The following is a 25,453-nucleotide window of genomic DNA, read 5'->3' on the forward strand; positions in this document are numbered from 1 at the left end:
GGAAAATCAGGGATGTTGGTTGGTGATAGTCTTAACACCACTTCGACAGGGGTTCAAAAGCGCATCACAGCTAGAATTGTCACCAAACAAGGTAATTAAGTGGTAAAAGCACGAAGTACTAGTACTCAGACTACATTTCGTTACAGCATGAGTCATTTTAATCATGATTGAACAGCAACACCTGTGACACCAATAACCACGAGGATAAGGGGAAAAGGGACTGAGTCAGCGTGAGGGAATTTCAAGTCATAAATCTTGTGATGAGTAGGCATACACTGCAATCCTAGACATCATCATCACTGTTGTTCTTATAATTTATGCATTGCGAATTTTGTGATAATTTTAGACACCTGTGAGACAGGCGTCGAATAAAACGTGATAGACTGATTACAAGGGGTATACCGAAGAGAGATAATGCAGTAACATTGTTTAATTCTTATATTTTCATCTCTTTACGAGATGGGGGGGGGGGGGGGGGGGGAGTACGAGGTGTAAATCGAGTAGAGATGACTCAGTAACATTGTGAATGGTATCGTTTACCTTACATGAATAGCTTTACTGATTTGATGAATGCCTACACAATAAAACACTCCTTTTGGAAACGTAACCCATATCCACTGGTTTAATACATTGTACATCAATGTTTCTGAGAATATTTCATGTACTTCCTTCAGTGTATGGAAATAACCGATACGGTTATATAAACTATATGGAGATGGTCTTAAATGGCACACAAGTTTATGAATTGTTTTGTCGTCACCCTGCAAAAAGGCTGGAGATCCCTTCGCTCTATTCGATTATGCTAAGATATGCGAAACTGCTAAATAAAATGTATCGTTATGGCAACAAGAGCAGCATACCTGTAAAGTCTCCGGTTAAAGACCATGATCTGAAAGATTGTACCTCGTTTCACTCATGATGATAATAATGGACGTAGACTTTCAAATAAGAATGTGTATTATACTCTCTAAAAAAAAAAAATCGAGTGAAAATATTCACTCTTGAAGGAGTGAATACAAAACAGAGTGAATTTAGTGTGAAATTGGAGTGAATTTTGACTGGAAATGAACATTTTCACTCAAAATTCACTCCAATTTCACACTAAATTCTTTTTTACACTCTCACACTAAATTCACTCATTTTGGAGTGACCTCAGGGATTACTCGAAGATTTTGGAGTGATCCCTGAGGTCACTCCAAAACGAGTGAAAATGAACATTTACACTAAAAATTCACTCTTTTTTGTATTCACTCCTTCAAGAGTGAATATTTTCACTTCTTTTAGAGAGTATATTTTACGAAAAAGACAGCAGTTGTTTCATCCTGTGTATCGTTGATGTCCTTCAAATTCTCATTAATTATATCGTGATACCCACAATATTGAGATCAGCGTGCAAGTTACGCCTTTATTCCAGGATATCGAAGTTCTATTTGAAAATTACGGTGGGTTCAAAAAGTTTAGTACAGTGTATACAATTCGTGTATCGTATTGATGTCAAAATCTGCGAAATGCATTTCATAGGTTTTCCGGTTTCTTTGTTTGTTTATTTCAACCAAATCTTTGCCGGGCTCTAACATTTATTATTAGATTAGCGCTGATGACGTTTCCAATATATTATTTCGGAAAAAGATAGAACAGTTGTGTGTTTCGGAGAGATTTAAAATGATTAACCCTATTTCAAAAACATTCAGATTTAGGACAATTATGAATAATGTTTTATTCTTTGTTTTCGCAAGAAATATAAACTGTGTACAATCATGGATAGATCGAATTTTATAAAACGATGTGTGGAAGACTTCTTATCACTAGCCAAAAGAAGAAATTTACGTTTGAATTTAACAGAGGGTTTACGGAGCAAAAAGCAATCATTTCAAAGCAAATGGCATTTTTTCTGTGTTCCTAAAGCTCCAATATCAGCTGTCTCGATCCTTGTTCATTTTTGTGTTTGTTTGTTATTGTTTGTTTTGTTTGTTTTGTTTGTTTTTGTTTGTTTTTTGCTTTTTTTGTTGTTGCTGTAAGTGTTGTTGCGATATACAACGAAAAATCCTAAAGGGGACGCCGTACACAATGATCAGCAATTTAAGCAACAACTTGGCACGTGCTGTTGGGATATAACATCATGTATAATATTCGTTGGTCGTAGTATGAGAACGTGTGATATAGGGTTGTTCTCATGACGAGTAGAAGGATGAAGGCATGCAACCAAGGGTAGTCCTAAATGGATTAGAAGCGAATACCTCAAAAAAGCAACAACAGTGCTTGGAGCTTGAAGTGGACTTCATCATTGCCGTTGATTACAGAAGGTCGGTATATAGCGAGAAGATCATTACTAGATGCAACTTCAATTTCTGGAACATCAAACATTTTGCTGATTTGTGCTGACATATAAAACAAACAAAACCAAAGAAATCAGTACAGCTTGTTTCATTGCAAACCGAAGCAGTATAACTTGAACATCACGCATACTGCTTTATCAAAACCAAGTCACCAAAAACTTACGATTTCGATAAGAAAGTGCACTTCAGCACAATACACACGTAGTAAAACAAAATGCACACAATGCTACTAATGCGCAAATATTCGGCGCATGTATCGTGTTCACGTTGCCGAATACGTCTCTCGTCCGTCCGTGCCATTTGTATGTAAGTTCCACTAATGAGTTACAAAAGTATAAATTCTTGCTCTCTCTCCTAGTACAAAAGAAGATGAATGACGGTAAAATCGTCATTACTTAACCTTTGCGATCCACATATGCGTTACGTCACTTCACCTCGCCCATTTCGCACATTGTCCGTTCCGTTGGTGAAAAATGCGTAAATCGGCATATTACTGAGCGGGTCGCACCTGGTCAACTGCAGACATGCTTGCGTTGTCTCGTGGCGTCATTAGTTGTGATGTAATAATGATATCGTCCTACTCGCCCAGGGTAGCCTCTTCAGCATAATCAGCACTGATACTCCAGATGGCCGTGCAATTACAGTTACGCCAGTGCTGCCAGGTACCATTTCTACACCTGGGTCAAGAGGGACGTCGTTTAGTGAAAACATCTCGTCCAAGGACGTAAGCACTTGGTAGGACTCGAATTCGGGCCCTCCGTTTCAAAGGCAAGAGTTCTATCCAACATACCACAGTGCCTATAGTTGCATCACGTGACTGAAAGTCCTGACGTCAATCCACACACGCTTCCGTCTTCTGTCTTGAAGATGGTCGTTAGTCATGAGCGTCACTAACAGCCTCGTCAGTCCGCGCTTCCTTACTCGTCCACGTCTCGTGCAGTCCAATTAGTTGAGCTACTTCGGGTAAAACGCTCATCGTCATACGAAACCGTTATATCTCCACACCGCCGTTAATCTTACAGTCGGGAGATGGCTTCTTGGCGATGTGGTATTATGATAACGATTTACACCAAGTTCCTGTCCATTGGATACAGCTATCTTCATTACAAAACGAATGCCACAGCAATTGTCCAAAGCATTCGACTCGCAGTTGTATAGGATGGCAGTATGTCAAATCGTAGAGAGCGTTGAACCTGAATGTATCGGCTGTGCTAACCACGTCGTGGCATTTTGCTGATAAAGTTTTCATTATTGTCAATCGCTATGGTGAGAGCTGTTGCAATTTATTTGTCCATTTCACATAGAATACATATACCAGTGTGTGTGTGTTTTTTTTTTGTGTGTGTGTGGGTACATACTCGAGTGACAGTTACTAAGGTAAGTTCTGCCTGTCGCACACTGTTGAAGGCTAACGGGAAAGCTAATTAGATCAGCGGTACCGACCGGGTCGGGTGACTCGTGACTTGTACGTGTGGACGCATTGGCAGGATGTGATATGGACGAAGATAGATAAAGATGTATCCGACCTGTCAGTATAGCCTTGTATTCGTTCGCTATCATGAATAGTGTCTTGATGAAATAAGGGAGCTGCAGCTAGATGACAAAAAAATGCACGCGTGCAAGGCTTTGAAAGCGCGTAAATCAACAGGCTAGGGACTCTGCTTGAAAAAAACCACGAAACCCCGCGAACTGCCGCGTGGCTAACAACGCCTGTAAGTAACATCTCGCATTCCGCCGTTGCACAGTATTGCCTCGTATTGCCTCGTAAAAATGGTTCTTTGCTGTCTGAAACCGGGCTGAATACTGTACTGCGACGTGGCAACTGAATCTAGATCCAGTGCACAATATGAGATGGCGCCGATAGGAAATTCCATCAAACTGGAGGCGGATGAGCACTGGCCGATCCCCATCAGTGCGACGGCGTTGCCGTGACCACTACTGGGCTCTGCCAGGCGGTCGTTGGCGTTTCATCCGCACGAATGTCTATGATCTACGAACTACTCGTCACAAAAGTGATTTGGTCCACTCCAACCTTGACTGGGCTAACCCACCTGCTGTAGACTACCAACGACTCGTATCTGAATACAAAATCACACTCGTGTTGTTTGTTGGGTTTATATTTTTTTCACATTCCCATATACTCGTCATTCACTGGATGCAGCACATAGCTTTCCTCAGCTTTCGATGGATGCTTCCCCGCTCGCTTTCATCATCGTCCTCTTCATCCATGCTGCTACCTCTCAGAGTCTTGATGCGAAGTTGCAAAAGGTCGCTTCGGACGCTCGGTCTTCGCGCGTTCGGCGCCACCATGCCGCACGCCTCGCTGAGCCGCCTTCTCAGGGCCAGCTTGCCGTTGCTGCTCGGCCTGAGCGAAGTCGGTCCGTGGCTGGCGCTCACTTTCCTGTGTAACGACGGACTCATTTCGCTCGGCAGTCGGGCGTTCTCGAACAACGATCTGAAGAGGACGTCGACGTTGTAGAACTTCTTGGCAGACGTCTCGAGGAAAGTGCAGCGCCGAGTCTGATCGAAGGTGCCTTTGGCCTCCTCGAGTGGAACTTGTCTGCCGCCATCTTTGTCGCACTTATTTCCCGCGATGACCATCGGCGGGCACTTCATGCCGTTGGCGGTGTTCTTCGTCAGCTGGATCTGGTCGCGCAGGCGCACTGCCTCCTGAAAGCTGGTCCTGTCGTCGATGCTGTAGACGATGATGAATACATCACCTGAAATGAGACAAAAAATCACGATAAATTAGTAAATGACTTAACGAAGTTAAAAAATAATGACGCATATTAGATACGTAACACAACGCCAATGGGTCATTGCCACAGTGCTTACATTGCAGTGCATACCTCTACTTGGTTGGTTTTGTTTTCTGTGATGTGTAACCCAACTAGAAAGACATTCTAATGAGCTGGAAAAACTCAGTCTTGATGCTATGATGAAAGTCGAGATATCATTTGTGTTGTCACTTCTCATGGCAACGGTCACTTGTATATGTCCGAATCTGTCCGAATCCGTGTGTCCCCAAGAAATAATCATTTTCTCTTGCAAATACGAACAATGATTGTCATCGACACTGATCAGAACTCCTAGGAATACAGTCATCCGTTCAAAAATAAAAACTTATATTTGAATGGAGTAGTTAAACCCCAAATGGGATCGTGCAGTGGAGGTTTACTTTACGCGATTGTTGAATGTGTCTGTGAGGATATAAAAAAAAAAGCAGAAATATAACTAGTCTTCATGAAGTGTGTTAATATTCTTGTGTTACACTTAATGTAATATGACTGAATGAGCGCAATGTGCTTCAAGGCAAATATAAGGCCCCTCGGGAGTGGGATAAAATCGGAATACAAATGTATTCACTTGTTTATTGTAATAAAAGCAAAGTCTCTCATTCCCGGTCCAGGTAGAACGATCCAACATGATTTAATATAATATCTTCACATTTTCTCGTTGATTACATCGTTCGCTTGATTTACACCCGTCGTAGGAGCATTACCATCGCAAGCTGGAACCGTATTGGTTAAAGATATAATCCTGTATAGTCTTTCCCTACCTTTCATCCGCGGTCATTGTGTGTGTGTGTGTGTGTGTGTGTGTAAGCAGAAATCATACATTTTTCATGGCGAGGAAAGAATTTGATGAAAGACTATGTTTATTGAACGGGCTCTGTTCATATTTGCCGGGCGTGACTTAAGCTGAAGTGGTCTGTGACTGGCCGAGTACGAGTTCCCCTGTCCGTGCCGGTCGGAAAGTCACGATCCCTCGCTAGCGAGCGGCGGTATACACACAGATGACTCCTGAGTTTTTTGCCAATATCCCCCATGCATTCGCCGCCAACAATTCAAACGGTAAATATGCTGATGGGGAAGAAAAAATAAACTTCAAAGAACAAAACTCTCGCTCCTATGGTGTGTCCAAGAGTACATACTCCGCTATTCCCTAAGCAATTGTACAGTTTGCACAGACAACGCAACCGAATGGAAAAAAGTAATTTTGCGCATACGGATGGACGTTTTATAAATCTTTTTCATTATTATTCTTTTCGTTTGGTACATACATGATATTTCGTTGCGACTGCATCACGACCGCGTACAATTTGTTTCCAAGGACACCAAAGGCTCTTGTATTCGTAAGTTATTGGTGATTGAAAAAAGTACGTTGACTTCACTTTCCCTATCGCAGTTCGGTGTCAAATTATTTCCTAGGTCCCCCTATAAAGTCAGATTATCAAATCGACATGTGACACGACGCTTCAGCTAGATAGAAACTCCCAATATTAGCAAAGCCTTGCTGAAAACTTGGTTGACAACATAAGACCTGTCTAACACACTTGAACAGTTGAAGATTCACAAACATACACTGAATCAAAGAGAATGCCATAAGCCTCTAGATTGAGTGCATGATTTATCATTCACAACAAACACATATTATGAATCACCAAAAAAATCAATTTTATTTGAATTAAGCACACCAATGGCCTCTCGTAACCCCCCCCCCCTCCGAAAAAAAGTGCCTACATACAACCTTGATGATAATAGAAGCTCACCAAAGACAATGAGAGAAAAATACGAACAGTGGACACCTCAGACTACCAGGTAAACTTGCTTTCACACACACATTACTACTACTTCATCGAAGAGGTTATTTTCTTGACTCCTACACACACAAATACATACACACACGCATTCTGTTATCCTTCCCTGAAAGATTTGTTTTGGTTGCCCCCCCCCCCCCCCCACACACACACATAATGATATATATACACAAAGACACGCGCACGACACTCCTGATAACACTTGACGATTTTCCACAAGTTCACAACCAGAACCCCGTACGTCTATAAACCCGTATATATCTGAGACGACTGTTGTATGAATTAAGTATGCCAAGGACCACCCCTGATCGAGGCCTCCCCGGAAAGATTTTCGTGCTGCGTCCAACCTTTCCCTTAACTCAAAAAGCTGGTAAAGGACATCTAACGGAAGCACTTTCCCAAACGCTTCACGCAGCGTGTGACGGAAATACAAATCACAACAAACGAACACTTTACGCGAACCACGCATCGTTGTTGTTTTTATAATTCCTTATTCTTTCTCATTTGACAGAACATCGTTCCTACCCTCAATCGGGATAATGTGCCTTGACAGGCAAACCGTTAGTGACAACCACGCATTCTTGTACATACAGGGGCACGGTCTGTCAGCCTATACTACCCACAACACGTCGGTACTCCAGCAGGCTTTTGCCGCCGTCGATGCGACGAGTGGCTGCACACGACAGCCAGCGACTCTCCGGAACTTGTTGAGTGGAGCTCCATAAATAGAAACACTCCAGTCCGCAAACCCTGGCGAATAGAGATCTAGACGTCGCTATCCGCGTCGTTGGCGATTTTCACCCAGTTATTCCCACCCACCCCCTCCTTCCCACCACATCAATTTAATCCTGCTATTATGCGCGGAGAACTACAGAAAAGTGCACCGTTTTACCTTCTTTTTTTTTTTTCTTTCGCATGAACAAATCATATCGTGACTATTGTCACCGCTCCTCCCGTTAATGCGGTCATGAGCTGATGTAGTGATATCGGTGAAAGTGTGGATTTTTTCTCTCTCTTCGAGGAAAAGGAGAGTATAGATTGACTACAGTGACGTTTTGATGTAATGAAAGGGGTTCGGGCTCTTTCGTGAGAGAGTAGTATTATGTGGTCTTTAATAGCATTATCATGACCTAATGGTTGCTTACGGGTGAGTACTTCCCTCTTGAGAAGTTCATGAAAGACTGCACTAGACATAATACACACAACGAACTCTTCCTCCCAGGCAAATCACTGACATGATGTCTCACCCTGGATTTCTAGAAGGCACTGCACTTTAAACCACAATACACAAGTATCATGTTATTAGCAAACTTTAGATCTGTGACGCGAACGCTGAGACGACGCAGCCTCCAGGGTTGTGGACAATGGAAGCAGCTGTCTCGCGCGTGTGCCGAAGACCACTTCTGGCCTATTAGCGTCGTCTTTGCGTCCGCGTAGCAGATCTAAAGCTAGCTATGCTTTCATAGAAGAAGCGACTTTCTCAGCTCCTTTACACATACACACAGACACCACACACACACACACAGACACACACACACACACACACAAAGAGACTGACGCACACATTCTTTCATCCTTTCATGATGAAAATGTATAGTTTTTTCGATGAGTTCCCCCCCCCCCCCTACACACACTATCTACCCAACATTTCTGATGGAAACGATAAGGTAATTCTTGCATGTCTATCTTTCATGGCGTGTATGAGTGATTATGTGTGTGTGTGTGTGTGTGTGAGTGTGTGTGTGTGTTGTATATGCAAAAGAGACGAAAAAGTAAATAATGCCTCCGGCACCACTTTGTGGCGGAGGCATAACAAAAAATGAGAGAGAGAGAGAGAGAGAGAGAGAGAGAGAAATCATTTGATAACAACCATCTCTCTCTTATAGCTTCTCGTAAAATGATGGCGTTAAGTTATCATGTTTTCCTTCTTTCCCTCCCTCCTATTAGACAAAATGCATCAACATGATGATGAACTGATGTATTTGTATAGGGCCTGGTATGAGTTTGTTCATGTATTGAGTATCATGCTTGCATGTGATATTTGTACGAGTTCGCAGGAAGTATAGAAACAACCGACATCCATTAGCAGACGAGGATTCTGTATTCGATTCCAATCGACAATCTTATTGGGATAGGGAGTAACTTTACCCTAGTCAATACACACACAGCCTATGTCACCCCCCCCCCCCTTCTCCTTCATAACCCCCTCTCATTCTCGTTTTCTATCTCAATCTTTACAGCGTGCAGCTTAATGTTGATGAAATAAGGAACGTGATATCAACGAAACCCGCGTTCTTGATCTCGCATGCTTCTGCCCGTGCGCCGTTCTCCCCGAATCCCTCCCATGAACTGATTACGCATACATAGCTAAGATGGCGCCACCGAGGCGTGGCGGCCAATATTTGAAAATCAAAGAGATCGGCGCGAAATGCGCGGCAAAATCGGTACGGCAGACGACTGTCCAAACCTGGGTAAGGCTCGATTGTTGAGAGGGAGTTGTCTCTCTCCCTTCTACCTCCCCTCCCTCCCCCTCCCTCTCTCCCCCTCCGTCTCTGAGTAGACCTGATCTTGACTTAGCAAGTCGTGTTGACTCAGCAGGTAGGAGATAGGGTCTCATACATAATGGATCTCACCACTTGCACGGTCGAGGAAGTCAGCAGAAGTTTTGTTCTCGAGTCACGAGACTTGCATGGAATGTAGAAACACACACTGATCGATACTGTGCTTCTCTTGTCTTTCAGCCCCAGATATTCATAGCTTTGGCATCTTCTTATCATTTGTAAACACTTACTCACCGAGGCAGAGTAAATATGTGGCTATAAGTTTTCAGTGACTGCGGTGCTTTCATCGTCTCGCCTTTCGTTCGCAATTGTTAAAGTACAGTTAAACTCGCCTAAGTCGACATCGCATATGTCGAATAATCGCGCAAGTCGATGATTTTAAAAAGTCCTGATTTTTCCCCATTGACTTACGTGTATTAATTCACTCACAAGTCGAATTTTGTAAGTCGAATACTCGCCTAAGTCGATGAAATTCCAAGAACTTTTTCACGGAAAAACCATTAAATTCACTGTGCCTAAGTCGAATAAGATTTTATTGTGCAATAAATCACTGTCAAAATCACGAGACGCCAGTTTTTGTTTACATAAGACCTAGCCCGACCGGACAGGTGACAAAAAATGATCTAAAGTATCAAAATTCAAAGCGATCGCATGCGATTGTTGAACTCTCTTCGTGTTTGGAGGTCCGCTGGTACAGCCCTGTCGCGCTACGTACGTACAGCGACTGGGCTGTGTATAGTTTGTGCGTACAGCGACTGGGCTGTGTATAGTCTGTGTATGTTTGCAGTCTGCGCTGTGCAGTGGATGGATGAAGCGTGAGTTTTCAAAGCGGAAAGTAAGGGGAAAGTTACGGGCACGGGTAAATCAGAATTACACCTCTACACGTATTTCAAGCCACGGTATGGTAAACTGGAATCAATCACTGCTCAAATATCGTTCATATTCACTTCCCCAAGATTTAACAAGGGTGTAAAGTAATCGGACCTGTGCCAACACATGCAAAGTTAGCCGCGGCCCTGCCGGGACCCGTGCTGCGGCACACCTCTCCAGCTCTCGGCTCCAGAGTAGACTGCATACATGTACATTTATACATAATGTATGTGTGTGGTGTAACTGTTGTTAAGTCGATTTTTTTTCGACTTACGCACAAGTCGAAAATCGCCTAAGTCGATGTGTTTTGCTCAGTCCCGAGAAGATCGACTTATGCGAGTTTAACTGTATAGGAAGCAGGAACAGATATGCATTAAAGGTAATAGACTTTTAAAAGTGAAATTGGCACTTGAGATGCATCTATTACTCTAAGACTTTGAGATAAAATTATGTTAAAAACATTGGTAATGATTTTGTTGTGGTCTTAACAATATGGATAATGATGTTAACAGTGATGGCAACAACCTCCAGCACATTAATTTTGACAGCTTGGCCTAATACCTGTAGTATTAATGCTACTACGACTACTATCATTTCTACTACACTGTACTACTACTACTACCTCTTACTACTGCTAATACTACTACTATTGCTACTCCTGCTTTTACTGCCATTACTACTACTACTACTACAACTACTTCTACTACTACTGTAATTCTACTACTACTACTACAACTGCTACTTCTACTACTACCACTACTACTACTACTATCAGTTGATGTTATCAATATAGGGGTATAGCAATGCGCTGACAGGGAACATGTTTTTTTATAAATAAAACATAAGTTACCACTTACGAATACTAGAAACCCCAAAGCCTGTGTGTCTCTTCAAACTGCGATCACGAATTTTGCCAGAGCGTGATCGAAAATATACCAATATCAATCTCTGACCAATCTGATCCGGGCGCCAGTTCGAGCGTCACGTTCGCGGCTGTCCATCAACCCTTCTGCAGGCGTTGGTCCGATTATGTATATCTATCTATCTATCTATCTATATGATATAATATAATATAACATAACATAATATAATATAATATAATATAATATAATATAATATAATATAGTATAGTATAATACAATATAATATAAGATATTATTATATAATAAGTATGCATATATACAGTACATGAGTGTGCAAATATATTTTACTATCCCATATATTGATATATATATATATATATATATATATATATATATATATACATTGTATATATATAATCCCTATAATATATTCATATGAACTCAGTTATACTGATGAATCAATGTAAGGATGATAGCGGTACATGATAGAAATGATAGTGAAAACAACTACAACACAATTTTGAAACACTGTACAAGTATGTTTGTTGGCGTGTGTCTGTGTCTGTGTCTACCTATGTTTGTTTGTGTAGAAGCACACGATAAGGAACTAGAGAGAGGGAGAGATAAAGAAAGAGAGAGATAACGCGACAAACAGACAGGGATCGAGAGGAAAATGGGAAAGTCCTGACTATCAAACAAACCACGACCGACATTGGGGAACTTCTTCGCGAAGTATATTCCACCATCCCTCCCCCTCCTTTCTCCAAACCATCCCACTCGAAATTTCTCGGTCTTTCTGGTCAAAGTCAAGGTTTTAATCAACCAAGGTAAATGAGCACTCGACTCAAGGTCGCCTCCGGGGACGACCTTCCCCTCAGCACGACGGGGACAAAATAACGTCTTCGGAGAGGAAAGATTGGACGGCGAGATAAAGAGTCGTTGAAGGACACAATTTAGTCGCTAAGCGTGATAACAAAAAACAAAACATACTGCACAAAACGAAGCTAGAGAGGCTTGAGCAGAATAATCGAGATAAAAGAGATAGAATGAATTAGGAAATAGGTTATAGATTGAAGCGCAACAAGCGGAGCTCAGATAAAAGAGGGAATTGCAGAAGCAGAAAAAGTACCAGTAGTACTGATGTGGCTGCATCCCCTATTCAGCAGGGTCATAGAGCGGAGGGGTGCGGAGTAATCTGATTCCCAGCCGCTGTTTTCACATCTTAACTGGATAAGCAGATAGTGAGGGCGCTATAAGGAGGGAGATCCGCCAGAGAGCATTGAAAGTGAATAACGGCTGTAACGGCACTATGCCACTTTAAGGAGTCATTTCTCCGTCTTCGCACCTTTGTTAGATCAGGTGAGCAGATGGCGATATGGGAAACTCGGATTGCGAAACGGGATAACTACCGTCATTGTTGGTGGAAACGCTCTTCGCTCAGCTTATTGTCTCATATTCTCTCGGAGCAGCAGCTTCCTTACATATCTAACGAAAGAATACAATGAGCAAAGCACGGGGTGATTTACCCGTACATCATTCAAACCATATTTGCAGTGAATCCAAAGGAGAAGTCAATAAGGGTGCTCCAGAAAGTGTGGATAGGAAAAAAACGGTGACGCACTTTTCAAAAGCAATAACGGCTTTGCGGTATTGATAAATCGGGGTTCAGAACAGCGAAATAAAAATCACCGATTCTTGAGTGAAACCACTAAGAAATCTGATTGTCTTTGTCCATACCGCTTACACTGCTCAAGTGCAGATTGCGTATATAGCGCTGTTCTACTAGGTGTTTCAAAAAACATTTCCCACTTTTGATCATAAATATTTCAAATACTATTCATTCGATAAAACTGTCATTGATATGAGTAATAGCTGGATAGTGTACAATTTGGTTGAAGGTGATTTGCATGTGAAAGCATAAATCAATTACGTTAAATCTAAGATTGATTTTGAAGTAAGGTTTCAGATTTTGGTCAAATTTTAACCCCCTGTACAAAAATTGAACTTCGCACAGGAACCAATGATGTGTATGTGAGTGTGTGCTGACAATGGCCCTGAACAATGGACATGCCTGAACCACCTGTTGACTAGGCGTCAGTCTGGCGCTCCCTGGCACATGAATGCTTAATCAATAATTCATGTGGATTGCCCTGGGCACTGCTAGTCTGAATTCATGCACGGTAAAGTGCTTGCAAACACGACATTTCATTCCAGCTGGCAATCATTTTCAAATTTTGCTTTACATATCACTAAATTTGGGATATAGATAAGCATAAATGATCTAAAGTTCCTCATTTTAATACAACTGTCTACTAATTAAATAGTCTGACAAATTTTTCGCTTTTTCGATAAAAAGAGATCATTTTTGGTAAAGAGTTCAGTAGCATTTATCATTGGGGCGATTTGTTTCAGAGTAGATTTATTTAAGGCTCCATATACACAAGTGTATATATACTCTAATTGATTTTTCTTTACTTCCTGTCACCATGTTTACGATAGAACAATAGGTATTCATTGTAATTTTGTTTTTCAGAAGTAGGGAGAGCACTGACGCGACTCAACGACAGTATCGACAGGCGTTTGACTTTACCCAGATACTGCCAGAGGCTGAATAAAGACTAGTTGTGATAGTGGAATTTCTCATGAATAAATAATGAACCATTCAAACCCTGGCCATTGTTCAGGACCATTGTCAAGGTGTTAACCACACACTCCCATACACACCCATTGACCCGTGTGCAAAGTGAAATTTTCTACACAGGGTTGAAAATAGAGCAAAGTCTGGAACCTAACTGTGAAATTAATCATGGATTTCATGAAACTTGTTTATGCTTTCATATTTAAACCACCTTCAACCAAATTGTACATTATTCAGCTATCACTCATATCAATGACAGTGTTATCTGATATATATTTTTTGAATTATTAAGAATCAAAAGTGGGAAATGATTTTTGAAACACCTAGTATCTACACGCATTCACAAAAGCACACGTGCCACATTCTAGTACTCATACACATCAAAATACGGAGTGGTTGAGTTTGATATACAGTATACCTTTGTGCCATTGTTGACACGACAGAAAAGTTTGCGTGTGGCATGCACTGGATAGTGATTGTGCACTCAGGCACAGATCAACACACATTTCAATGCTCGTCCGACACGCGCATTTAGACGCACACACACAATCACGCACAATCACACACCCAAACACACAAAATTAATAATAATGCAGGCACCTATCTATTACGCAGAATGCAGCAAAGTGCGACGTAAGTCGTGGCGGCGTCAGGAAGATAAGTGCCACTTTAACAACATTATAAGCTAAAGGGGGAGCGTCGTCCTTGTTTGTTGTCTGGCAGGAAATCGCTTGAAGCCTCCCAATGTCATGCCTAGCTTCCCTCGAGGCCCCCTTACCCGTAGCTCCCTGTCCCCTCCCCTTCTCTACCTCTATCCAAAATGTTTCCCCCGGCAAATCAACGATGACGCCAGCTAACACACATAACCATACTGCTGTAAGTGGCGCCACCTATTTCTTTGCGTTAAAGTATACACATCCGATGCAGCTTTTGTTCCTAAAAACTTAACTTAACATTGTCGGCCAATTCGTACAACTGGAGTCTGCTAAAGTTTGGCAACAACACTTTTCATTTTCCAAACAGAAACTGTATTTTAACTGTATTTTGCTATATCACTTTCTATATCATTATAGGGAGTAAAGGCAATGACGTTTGTAGTGGACATCGTGTATCTGCTGCATGTACACTTAACAACGCCGCCACAGGAAATATCTCATCGCCCATTTCAAGGTGGCTGTAATGACTTGATACTCGTTGACATAGTTAACTTTCCGATTCCACATGTATTGTAATTGTTATACTTCTGACTTTCCTATCTCTATACATGTATTTTATTTTGAGCTGTCAACTTCCCAACACACTAGATTACGCTGAAGCTTAAAAACTCCGGCATATAAAAAAAAACAAGAACAAGCACTTACGATGCTGTCAAACTCACTGACGTAAATGACTTGTTGTTGTACAGCGATGGTTTCCGCAGCACAGGCGAAGGTTACAGTTACAGACCTACGACATGATATTGCTTGATTCAACTCGCGCTATACTCACACCGTCATGGACTAACTCATTAATTTATCTGCGAGCACATACGGATATATCCGTCATCGGAGAGTGATCATACATCTGCTGTGTTTAGTCTACGGGTCTCTTATTGGTCTCCTATTACTGGGGAAAACACCGTCTACCAAGAAGTTCCGGCTGAAGCGGGGACGTCAAAAGTGCAAGGCGATACCAGCTAATTAAGTCGCAGGAATAGTATACGAGTGATGGAGATGACAAACATAGCGCCCCCGCTCGATTTCCGGAGATAACGTTTATTACTGAGTATAGCGCGGTACGATGATACGATATCATTTTTCCACCCCACTCATATTGCGAAGCTGTCGGAAAAGTCAAGGTACCTTCGTGTATAGCGTTCATCTCGACCTTCGGAACATAAGATTACTTTTTCCAACCGTTTCGAAATCCCTTTTGAGTTAGACAGTCCTACAGGTGCACCTGGGGGCGATGGTAGAACACGGCACTCACGACAATCGTATAGTCCTGACCCTATTTATAATACAGGCCTACACACATAACCATGTGTATTTTATTATCACCGGTCAGTCAATACAGTGAAAAGCCAAGGACAGTTGCATTCCCGTCGCAATAATCATATTCAGAGAGCGAACATAAACGATATTATTTGCATTGAACAAAATACAAAATCAGAGGAATAAATGATAAGTGTATGTTCCTTTGTTTGTTTGGGTTTTCGGGTCCGTGTTTACTGTTTGAAATAAAAGCTGCCATTTCAGATCTCTCTCTCAGTGAATTGCTATGAAAATCTGATCACTGCCTCCGAAATTGCGATCGCCGAAATTCATGGTGATAACAGATGGAACACTTTAAAAACGCAGTCGGCAACTATTTTTTGAAACATAGAAAAAAATGCAGGTAATAAGATTGTTAACATGGAGAAAAGAGTGATTGAGAATGGTGGAACGTGATTTGAAAAATCGTTGATGTTGTTGTTGTTGTTCTTTTTGTAGAAACTTCATTCCGTGTGCTCGCAGACTTCCCCCATTTTCTAGTGCTCGATTAGCACAAAACGTGTTCCCCCTGAAGCCCGTTTACAAAGCGAATTCTGTCTCCTGTCTGAAGGTGAAAGGGTTCTTTGAATTTTTTTTTTCTATCGGACGAGGAGGGAATCAAAGATGAGGAAGTAAGATGGCGGGAAGGGCTGGGAAGAGACCGACATCGATACACTTGATAATCTCATTACCAAACTCGCGTTATTCATGCCTGATCGTCGCTGCCTGCTCGGAAAACTAATATGTAGAGATTTCCCGCTCAAATTAGTGCGGGAAATCACGGATGCGTTATGCCTACGCCCCCCAAGACGGGAAGATTCGAAAAGGGTGGGCAAGCCAAGCTGAAGGGCGGCGAAACGCTTATACAGAAAGATTCAGAAGCACCGGGAAAAGACATGCAGATGAGAAAAGAATGCAAGAATTCAAAGCGAAAAGGGGACAGGAAAGGAAAGGGACGATGAAATTGCAAATCTGAAGAAGCAGAAGAAGCATATGAGCACAAACCCATAGGCAGAGAACGAAGAGGGAAAAGGCGAAGGACCAAAAACGGAAATATCATTTCAGTACAAAAGAAATACGGAGAGAAATATGGGGAAAACCTGGTGAAAAATTGTGTGGAATATTATAAAACAGATAATGATCGCGACTCCACAAACCATAGTCTTTTTGGAAACGTCAATAGACTCAATAATCATTGCCAATAATGTGATAGTTTCATCTCAAATAGTGTTTAGAAGTACGATAAGAATAGATAAGCATGATTCAATTCAAGAGAGAGAGAGGGAGAGACATGGAGAGAGAGAGAGAGAGAGATAGAGAGATAGAGAGAGAGGGGTGGGGGTAGGGAGAAAGAAAAAGGGGTGGGGGGAGGGGCTTGATATCTGTCCAACGTGACGGAGAATGAGATATATCCATTATAGAAAAGGGATAAGAATATTTAACGCAGTCTGCCATCGTAATCGTCATTCTATTACAAAATATGTGGCGCGTTACTGAGCGGATGCATGCTGCCATACACACTATTAGTTGTGTACTCTGGCGAAGCACCGTATTTTCTTTCCCTTTCTCATATATCAAATCTGTCTTACCTATATTCTCTTTCCCTGTCTTCAGCTGTTTTGTTTTTTTCTCTCTCACACCACCAGCTGTTTCTCTCTCACTCTCTCTCTCTTCCTTTCTTTTTTCCCTCTCCCTCTGTCCTGGAGACTTGATATTGATTGGATAAATAAGCGGTAAAAATCGGACGAAAGTTTTACTTCGTATAAAATGGCCCGCGGTGAGCTGGACGGCTCTTGGCGGAGACCTGTTTTGGTCGCTGCGCCGGCAACCAACATAATTGATTTGCGCGAGCTGATTCCGTAGCTGCTGGGTAAAAATCTTGGGAGATCCAGAGAGAGCTTGAACAGCATATTATCATCAAGAAGGAGCCGTTCCCAAACAGAACCGGTGAGCTAACGACCGTCGCTGGATTACCAAACACTAATTTATTCATGGCAGGAAAGGTGTTGCGCTCGGGGCGCACTAATCGAATGGGCCTTTATTGCGCGCACACATCTATACAAACGTATAACAAATACACAAACAATATACAAACAAAATTACACAGTTCGACTGTAAGCCTATCATAATTATACTTCTACTTTTTTTTTTCTTCTTCTTCTTCTTTTTACGACTTGAGCTACCGGCATTCTGCTTATAGCCCGAATAGTTGATATCGCCTTACAATGATTACCTGATTACAGCGATAGATGAAAATAACAAGTGGCTAGAAATAAAGACAAATACGAAGAAAGCGAGAGAAAAAAAAAGAGGGAGTGAGAGAAAGTGAAAGAGAAGGGGGGGGGGAAAGAGAAGGGATGAGAAAAGAAAGACGTCTCTTAAAAGTTTCCTGATCAACTTTTTGATAAGCATCTTTATGACTGTGATATGACTCATTATAGCCGGTCCAAACTTGGTGATATGGAGAATCATTATGCGAATATTAACTGCAATCATGCAGACACAACTGAGTCACCCAAGACATCACGGGCGATGGCGAGATTTCGTGTATAGGAAAACCTTGTTCGTGCCAGCATAGGGCTCCTTGAATATTCTCACACCAGATGAACACTAGTTCGATCTGGTTGATGAAGAGTATTTCCTCAACATTTCTCCATTTTGGGGGGAAGTTCGACATTCATTCCTTTAACCCTTTCTGTGCCAGGAACTTTGGACAGTGTGCTCAATGCTATGGGGGTTTCTGGGCCAATCGGCAACACAGAAGGTTTAAATTTAGATGGATGTAAATGTCTAAGCAAATTCACAAGAGCCTTGTACTCTTGAAATAGTTTCACGGGTCATGTTACATGTTTTTTTTTTCCTTATTAAAGGACAAGTTCACCTTCATAAACATAAGGATTGAGAGAATGCAACAATATTAGTAGAACACATCAGTGAATGTTTGAGGAAAATTGAACAATCGATGCAAAAGTTATGAATTTTTAAAATTTTTGTGTTGGAACCGCTGGATGAGGAGACTATTACAGCTTGTGAGTCATTTGCGTACAACAGTATAAAGAAAATGTATAAGAAAATTCAACATATTTTCACTTTTTTCGCATAATAAAAGAGCACTTGACTTGCCTCTTTCTAAAGGCAGGGGGAATAATATTACCCATAACATTTGTTGGTAACGAGTCAGGGGAATGTGTACTTTTTTCAAAAGATGGAATTTTGTGAAATTCTCTTTATATTTTCCTTATATTGTTGTACGCATGTGACATCGTACACTGCAGTAGTCTTCTCATCCAGCGGTTACTGCACAAAAACTTCAAAAATTCATAACTTTTGAACGGATTGTCTGATTTTCCTCAAACTTTCAATGATGTGTTCTACTAATATTGCTACTTTCTCTCAAACCTTATGTTTATTAAGGTGAACTTGTCCTTTAAGGATTTCAGATCTGAACAAGAACAGAGCGAAACCAAAGCACAAACCCTTGCAGATTTCATAATTGATAATGAAACATGGTTGGTTGGGTATACGCGGATGCCTAATTGGAAACACGTTGAGTCGTGGCTTTCTTTTTTAAATTTAACTTTGATATTACATTTAAAAAAAAACACTACAAAAACCAACAAACGAAAAAATAGTCTTGAAACACAAGTCTCTTTCATAGAAATATTTACAGGTGAGAAGTAATTTGCAAATACGCGAGAATTCGAGTGTCTGAATTACAGCGGGAGGCAATCAATCTCCGCGTTGTGATTGGCTGAGCGGATGTCGGGGACACCGAGAGCCAGTGATCATAGCTACGGCAATCCTCCATCGGGCGCGAAAGCGAAATCAGATGCACCAAACAATGTATATGCCCCGGAGGGTGTGAGAGCGCTCTATTCAACGCCGAGTTAGTGCTCCATGTACTCAAATTCTTCGAACCCATTTTAATCATTTTCTCTTTTTTTTTTGTTCCCTTGGAGTAACGAGCTTCCAGCCAATAGAAGGGGGAAATAGAAGGAAACATTTTGAAAGCACTCGAAGAAACAATCTACTCGATTATCTCTAATTGCGTGTGCTTCCGCCACGATGTAAAGTCATGCATAGACGCTGAGTGATACTCTTGCCATCTTATCTCTGGGCCGGTCACGTTATTTCTTCCAAAATATGATACAGATTTTCCCGTCTCAAGAGATCTATACTGAGATCTCATAATTTCCTATGCCCCGTGACCTTGCCCGAGCTTCGCTATAAAGGCTTGTAGCCGAGATATGGAATAATTCCTCTCCTTTCGTTTAGCTCGCGCTTTACCAATCTATGTTCATTAAACTCGGACTTAGCGTGCCACTTCTGCTGAAACTCCGGCACAAGTCATCAATTTACGACGAAGAGAACCGACCTTCATTTCCTCTCCACACAAGTTTCGATTGCCGTCGAGACAGGGCAGCTTTTAAGATTAAATAAAACGAAACAAAACGAAGCGAAGAACAACTCAAAACCCAAAACACAGAGGCTATAGTAACTAGAAATGTCGCTATGGCGACTGGTATGCCTCCGCCATAATGCATGGTTTTCCGAATAGGTCTATAGCACAATGTCTTGACAAAGTGTGATAACAGCTTCACATAACTGGCAAAATATTAAAATGACAGGTTTGTCACAAATGCATTGAGTGTTCACTATCCTTGAACAAGGTTTATTTGGATGAATGGCTATACTGCCTAAGAGTGCAGGTATTTGGGGATTTGAGGATTTTTGTACCCAACTTTTGACCCTCTTATGAGTTTAAAGAAGAAGTGAGATTTAGCACTTTCACTTGACATTTGACATTCTGACATTTGACCTTTAGGCGAGAAACTTCCAAGAGAATCTGTATTGGGTAATATGCATGCACTAAGTTTCAAGAAAAATCCTGCAGGCATTGCATAGATAAGAGAGTAATAATGACATTTTGATGAGTTGACCTTGACCTTTCACCCCCTGACCTTTGACCCCTTAATTCCCTACATGATCACTGCCAGTCAGTACATGCATAAATACTAAATTCCATGAAGATACCTTGAAATATTTGTGAGATATGGAGAAAAATGTGAAATTTTAACATTTTCACTTGACCTTTGACCCTTGACCTTTGACCTCATGACCCAAAGCTCTCTCTGGGGAATCTTTATTCGGTAGGTCATGAATACACCAAGTTTCAAGAAAATACCTCCAGGCATTGCATTGATATAGGGGAAATAGTGAAATTTTGAGCATTTGACCTTGACCTTTTGACCTTTGACCTTGATCATGTGCGCCCAAAAGTTGATAGGCACAACTTCGCCCACTCATACATATACATGCCAAGTTTCATTAGGATACCTCTAACAGTTTTTTAGATACGCTGTCCACAAAATAACATTACGGACGGAAGGACGGACGGAAGGACGGACGGACGGACGGAAGGACGGACGGACGGACGGACGGACGGACAACCCGAAAACATAATGCCTCCGGCGACACTTCGTGGCGGAGGCATAAAAAACAAAAACGTTAAAAAACGAAGAAAAAGAAAGTCGTCAAGGTTTTCGCAACGATCGCAATGGTATATAATAAAAGTTCTCCAACATCACGTCCGATGTATTCTACATAAGACTGCACTCCTAGTGAAAACATAATCGAACAGATCTCTGCAATTAAGGGAAAAGTAGACGTGCCTGAAGATACTACCGGAAATTCTTCATACTGAATAAGTTGAGATACGGTAAAATATGTTATGCAGATTTTGCCTGTTTACAGGTGTAATACAGCACGTGACATTACCGCGAAAGATAAGTTTATCCACGAGATCATGATTTAGGCAAAGAAAAAATAAGAGAAATATTCTCTCGCGATGAAAATAGCTATCCCCGTCGGCAGCCAGTCAAAATTAATTTTGAAACTATATTACCTGATTAACGACACTGAAGGCAATAAAGCCATTTCGATCCTGCATTCCGACCAATCGCCCAACAGCAGTTACGTAGACCATCTAACATGATATTATATACAAATGATAACATATATCAGCCATCGCTAATGTCGAACCCTGTATATGTATAGAAGTAATTTATTCTTGACTTTGAAATCCTATTTCATCTTTTTCATTTTTTTTAAACATCGATTACGGTCAAAAATTGTATGTAGCCACTAAAGACAAGGTTACATTTTGAGACTTTATAAATCCAATAAAATTGCTTATGCTTTGACACGACGTCACGCAACCGGTAGAAAGGCATCAGGAAATTTGATTGTACACTTTACATGGAGGTTAAACGCTGCTGGATGGACTCACAAAAGAGGAATGATTGATGAATGCGAAAGAGAGAATTATTATGATGAAAAACTGGCAGATTGCAAAGCTATAGGTTCAAGGACGGGCGATATTAGCTCCAGAGATGTCAGTTACCCTTCGCGTCCAAAGTTTTCTGGAAACGACGGGCACAAAGCGACTTCGACTAGTCTGCGTCACTCCATTGTTCGTATCTGTTTCGTCGAGTAGTAATCGAACCTTGTTGGATATACAATATACTACGTGACCGTCATGATATCAGTCACTGCCCGCTCAGATATATCTTTTTTCCCTTCCCCTTCTTCTTTTTCTTTGCTGAACTACCTGCAGAGAGTGTCATTAAACCAGGGAGAGTCACGTGTAGATTCACGAGCGGAAGCCATGGATAAATGCTTTGTAGATAGTTCCCAGAAGAGTGTCATTATTTAAACCCGGCAATTTACCGTAAAGTGAAATGATTACCAGAATCGATGTCGGCTGACCTTGGGGAGGAACACGAGCGAGTGATTATAATGATGGCCTAAACTGAACATAATATTCACAGAATCTAAGCAGGGTGCGTTATCCTGTAGTGTACCTTACATCCTTTAGTACCTTGCATCAGGGAGGTGGCTCCCTCTTTACATTATCTGAGGTAAGATTTCACTCAAAGGAAGACTTCTCCATAGGATTCTTTGATATCAGACTGTCGAGTCTAACGCACAACACACAAAAAATCCCAACAACCCCCCCCCCAAAAAAAAAAAAACAAACAGTGAAACGTGTGATGACATAATTATGATATTTTGATATGAATGGTATATGCACGAGAACCACCAGTTACTTACATACCATAGTGGGGCAGATATGTAGCAAAAATTGGTCGAGATGCTCACATCCGGCGGTAAATGTGAATTTTGAATGTAGAGGTATTTTGGGGCGCTGATTTCAAAAATTGCCGGATCCAAGAGATCTGACCACAGGGTCAGCCGCCATTTTGAATTCCAATATGGCCGCCATCACAAAACATATAAAAGATCCCTATCTTCAGTTCTAAATGACCTGTGGCACCAAAATTTGGTACACAAGAGCGTTATGACATGTTGAATTTGATGACAGATTGATTTGAAGTGCCTGACAAACATAGAATGGCCGCCATTTTGAATTTCAAGATGGCCGCCTCGACGAAAAGGTCAAAATCCCTTTCTCAAGTTCTAAGTGATGGGTGACGCGAAAATTAGCTGCAAACAGGTATTTTTACATGCTGAGTAAAAAAAAAAAAATGGAATAATGTGATGTGTCTGACAAACGCAATGCCCGCTATTTTGAATTCCAATATGGCTGCCAAGACAAACATCATGACTAACATTCACGGGCATGCCAAAAAATGCAGCAAAAATAAAGCATAATGCACCTTTCACTGACGTCACAATGTAAATACAACAGCGCGTACTCAATCAGTTACAAACGCGCGCTCAATCAGGTAGCCTAATTTACAAACCCGAGATAGAAATTTTCCACACTCCAACATGGCAACTATGTAGGAAAATTCAAATTGGCTGCCGTGCAGCATATCAGACATATCAAATAAGTCTGTTCTTGAAGTCGTCATATCACCATGCTTTTATGTATCAAATTTTAATGGCCTATGTTATTCAGAACTGAAGATAGGGATCTTTAAATGTTTTGTGATGGCGGCCATATTGGAATTCAAAATGGCGGCCGACCCACTGGTCAGATCTCGTGGATCCGGCAATTTTTCAAATCAGCGCCCCAAAATACCGCTATATGCAAAATTTCATACTTTCAGCCGGATGTGAGCATCTTTTTCACATATCTGCCCCACTACCATATTTCGTAAAGTGTTTTCGTTCTTTTAATATAACAGATCGTTTCTTTTTTACTTTACTAAGACTTGCCACATTTGTGTGTGTGTGTGTGTGTGTGTGTGTTTGTGTGTGTGTGTGTGTGTGTGGTTTGAAACGTTACCTTGAATCATTAAAATCTGAATCAACTGTGAAGTATCTGTAGTAAGAGAGTATAGTGCTGTAAGAGATAGAAGATGGAGAGAAAGGAAAAAAAGAGAGGGAGAGAGAAATATCATATGGAGAGAATACGTGTGTCTGTGCGTGTGTCTGTGTGTGTCGGTGTGTGTGTGCGTGTGTGTGTGTGTTTGTGTGTCTGTGTGTCTGTGTGTGTGTTGTGTGTGTGTGTGTGGGGGGGGGGGTCTGTGTGTGTGTCTGTGTGGGTCTGTGTGTGTTTGTGCCTGTGTGTGTGTGCGCGAGTTTTAAGGGTGGTGGATGAGTTGGAGAAGAAAGCGATTCCGTGCATCGATCACTTTGGCAGCCACACTGCTCTATCGCAGGGAACTCTGCGCAGCGATCGAGGAGTAATAAAAAAGCAAACTATCAGAAACTGGGCCTTATGGATGAGCGAGAAACCTGACTCTTAATGACTGCGCAGACGTTAGGCTCTCACGACCCTACACCCATAATAGCAACAGTGAAACGGAGACATGTTACGCCTTTCTCTTGCGACTTTGGCAAAAGTGGACTTTTCTATAATATAGAACGATTATCTGCTGTGAACATACGATATATAGGTACAAAGAAATTGCAAAGAACGAAAAAGTTGAGAATGATAAAACAACGAAGGAACGGAAACGGAGACACGTTTTTGCCTTTCCCTTGCAACTTTGGCAAAAGAGGACTTTTCTCTAGAGTACGATTATCTGCTGTGAATACATTACATAGGTACAAAGAAATTGCATACAACGAAAATTTGAGAATGATCGCAGTTCTGAAGGAGTATAACTGCCCATCATATTCCTTTATAATGACCGCACCAAGTTGTCTTAATGTGTATCTATGATTAAACCATATCACGCGTGTATTTTATCATGTATTGTTTTATGTATATCGGTTAAATTTATGATTCCTCACCCTCCCCTTCTGCTGGTCAACGTGGACCCATATTTAGTCTAGATTCAAGTCGTCATCAAAACTAAAATGAGTTCCTCTGATGGAAAGGCACAGCAGGCTTGACAACATCTGCTCGTGGGAGTAAGGGAACAAGGATTTCCCTGAATACATCAGGCATAACCTTGACACTATACACACCGGAACTAGGAAGTATCATAATGGGTACCATCCTTTCGTTAGGCATCACTCACTATCAATCAAAATCAAAAAAGGCTCGCGAGATCAAAACAACTCTTCCTCTATCTCTCCGAAGATAATGTAGCGACAGAAATAATTCTTATAAACTTTCACAGACACAGTGTCTGCCGCCCGGGGAGGGGATTGTTC

General features: G+C 41.4%; 1 protein-coding gene across 1 annotated transcript in view; it reads right to left on the bottom strand.

Annotated features, from left to right (window-relative positions):
- Positions 1 to 1,827: 1,827 nt before the first annotated feature.
- Positions 1,828 to 25,453, bottom strand: part of LOC139731186 (dexamethasone-induced Ras-related protein 1-like) — a 37,394-nt gene continuing 13,768 nt past the window's right edge. The window contains exon 3 of the mRNA XM_071642069.1: positions 1,828 to 5,056. Within this exon, the coding sequence (XP_071498170.1) occupies positions 4,485 to 5,056 (572 nt within the window). The 3' untranslated portion in view covers positions 1,828 to 4,484. The remainder of the gene's footprint in view (positions 5,057 to 25,453) is intronic.

The sequence above is a fragment of the Diadema antillarum genome, unplaced genomic scaffold, assembly GCF_040938485.1.
Source record: "Diadema antillarum isolate AM-2024a unplaced genomic scaffold, OU_Dant_1.0 seq00000364_RagTag, whole genome shotgun sequence".
NCBI classification, from domain to species: Eukaryota; Metazoa; Echinodermata; class Echinoidea; order Diadematoida; family Diadematidae; genus Diadema; species Diadema antillarum.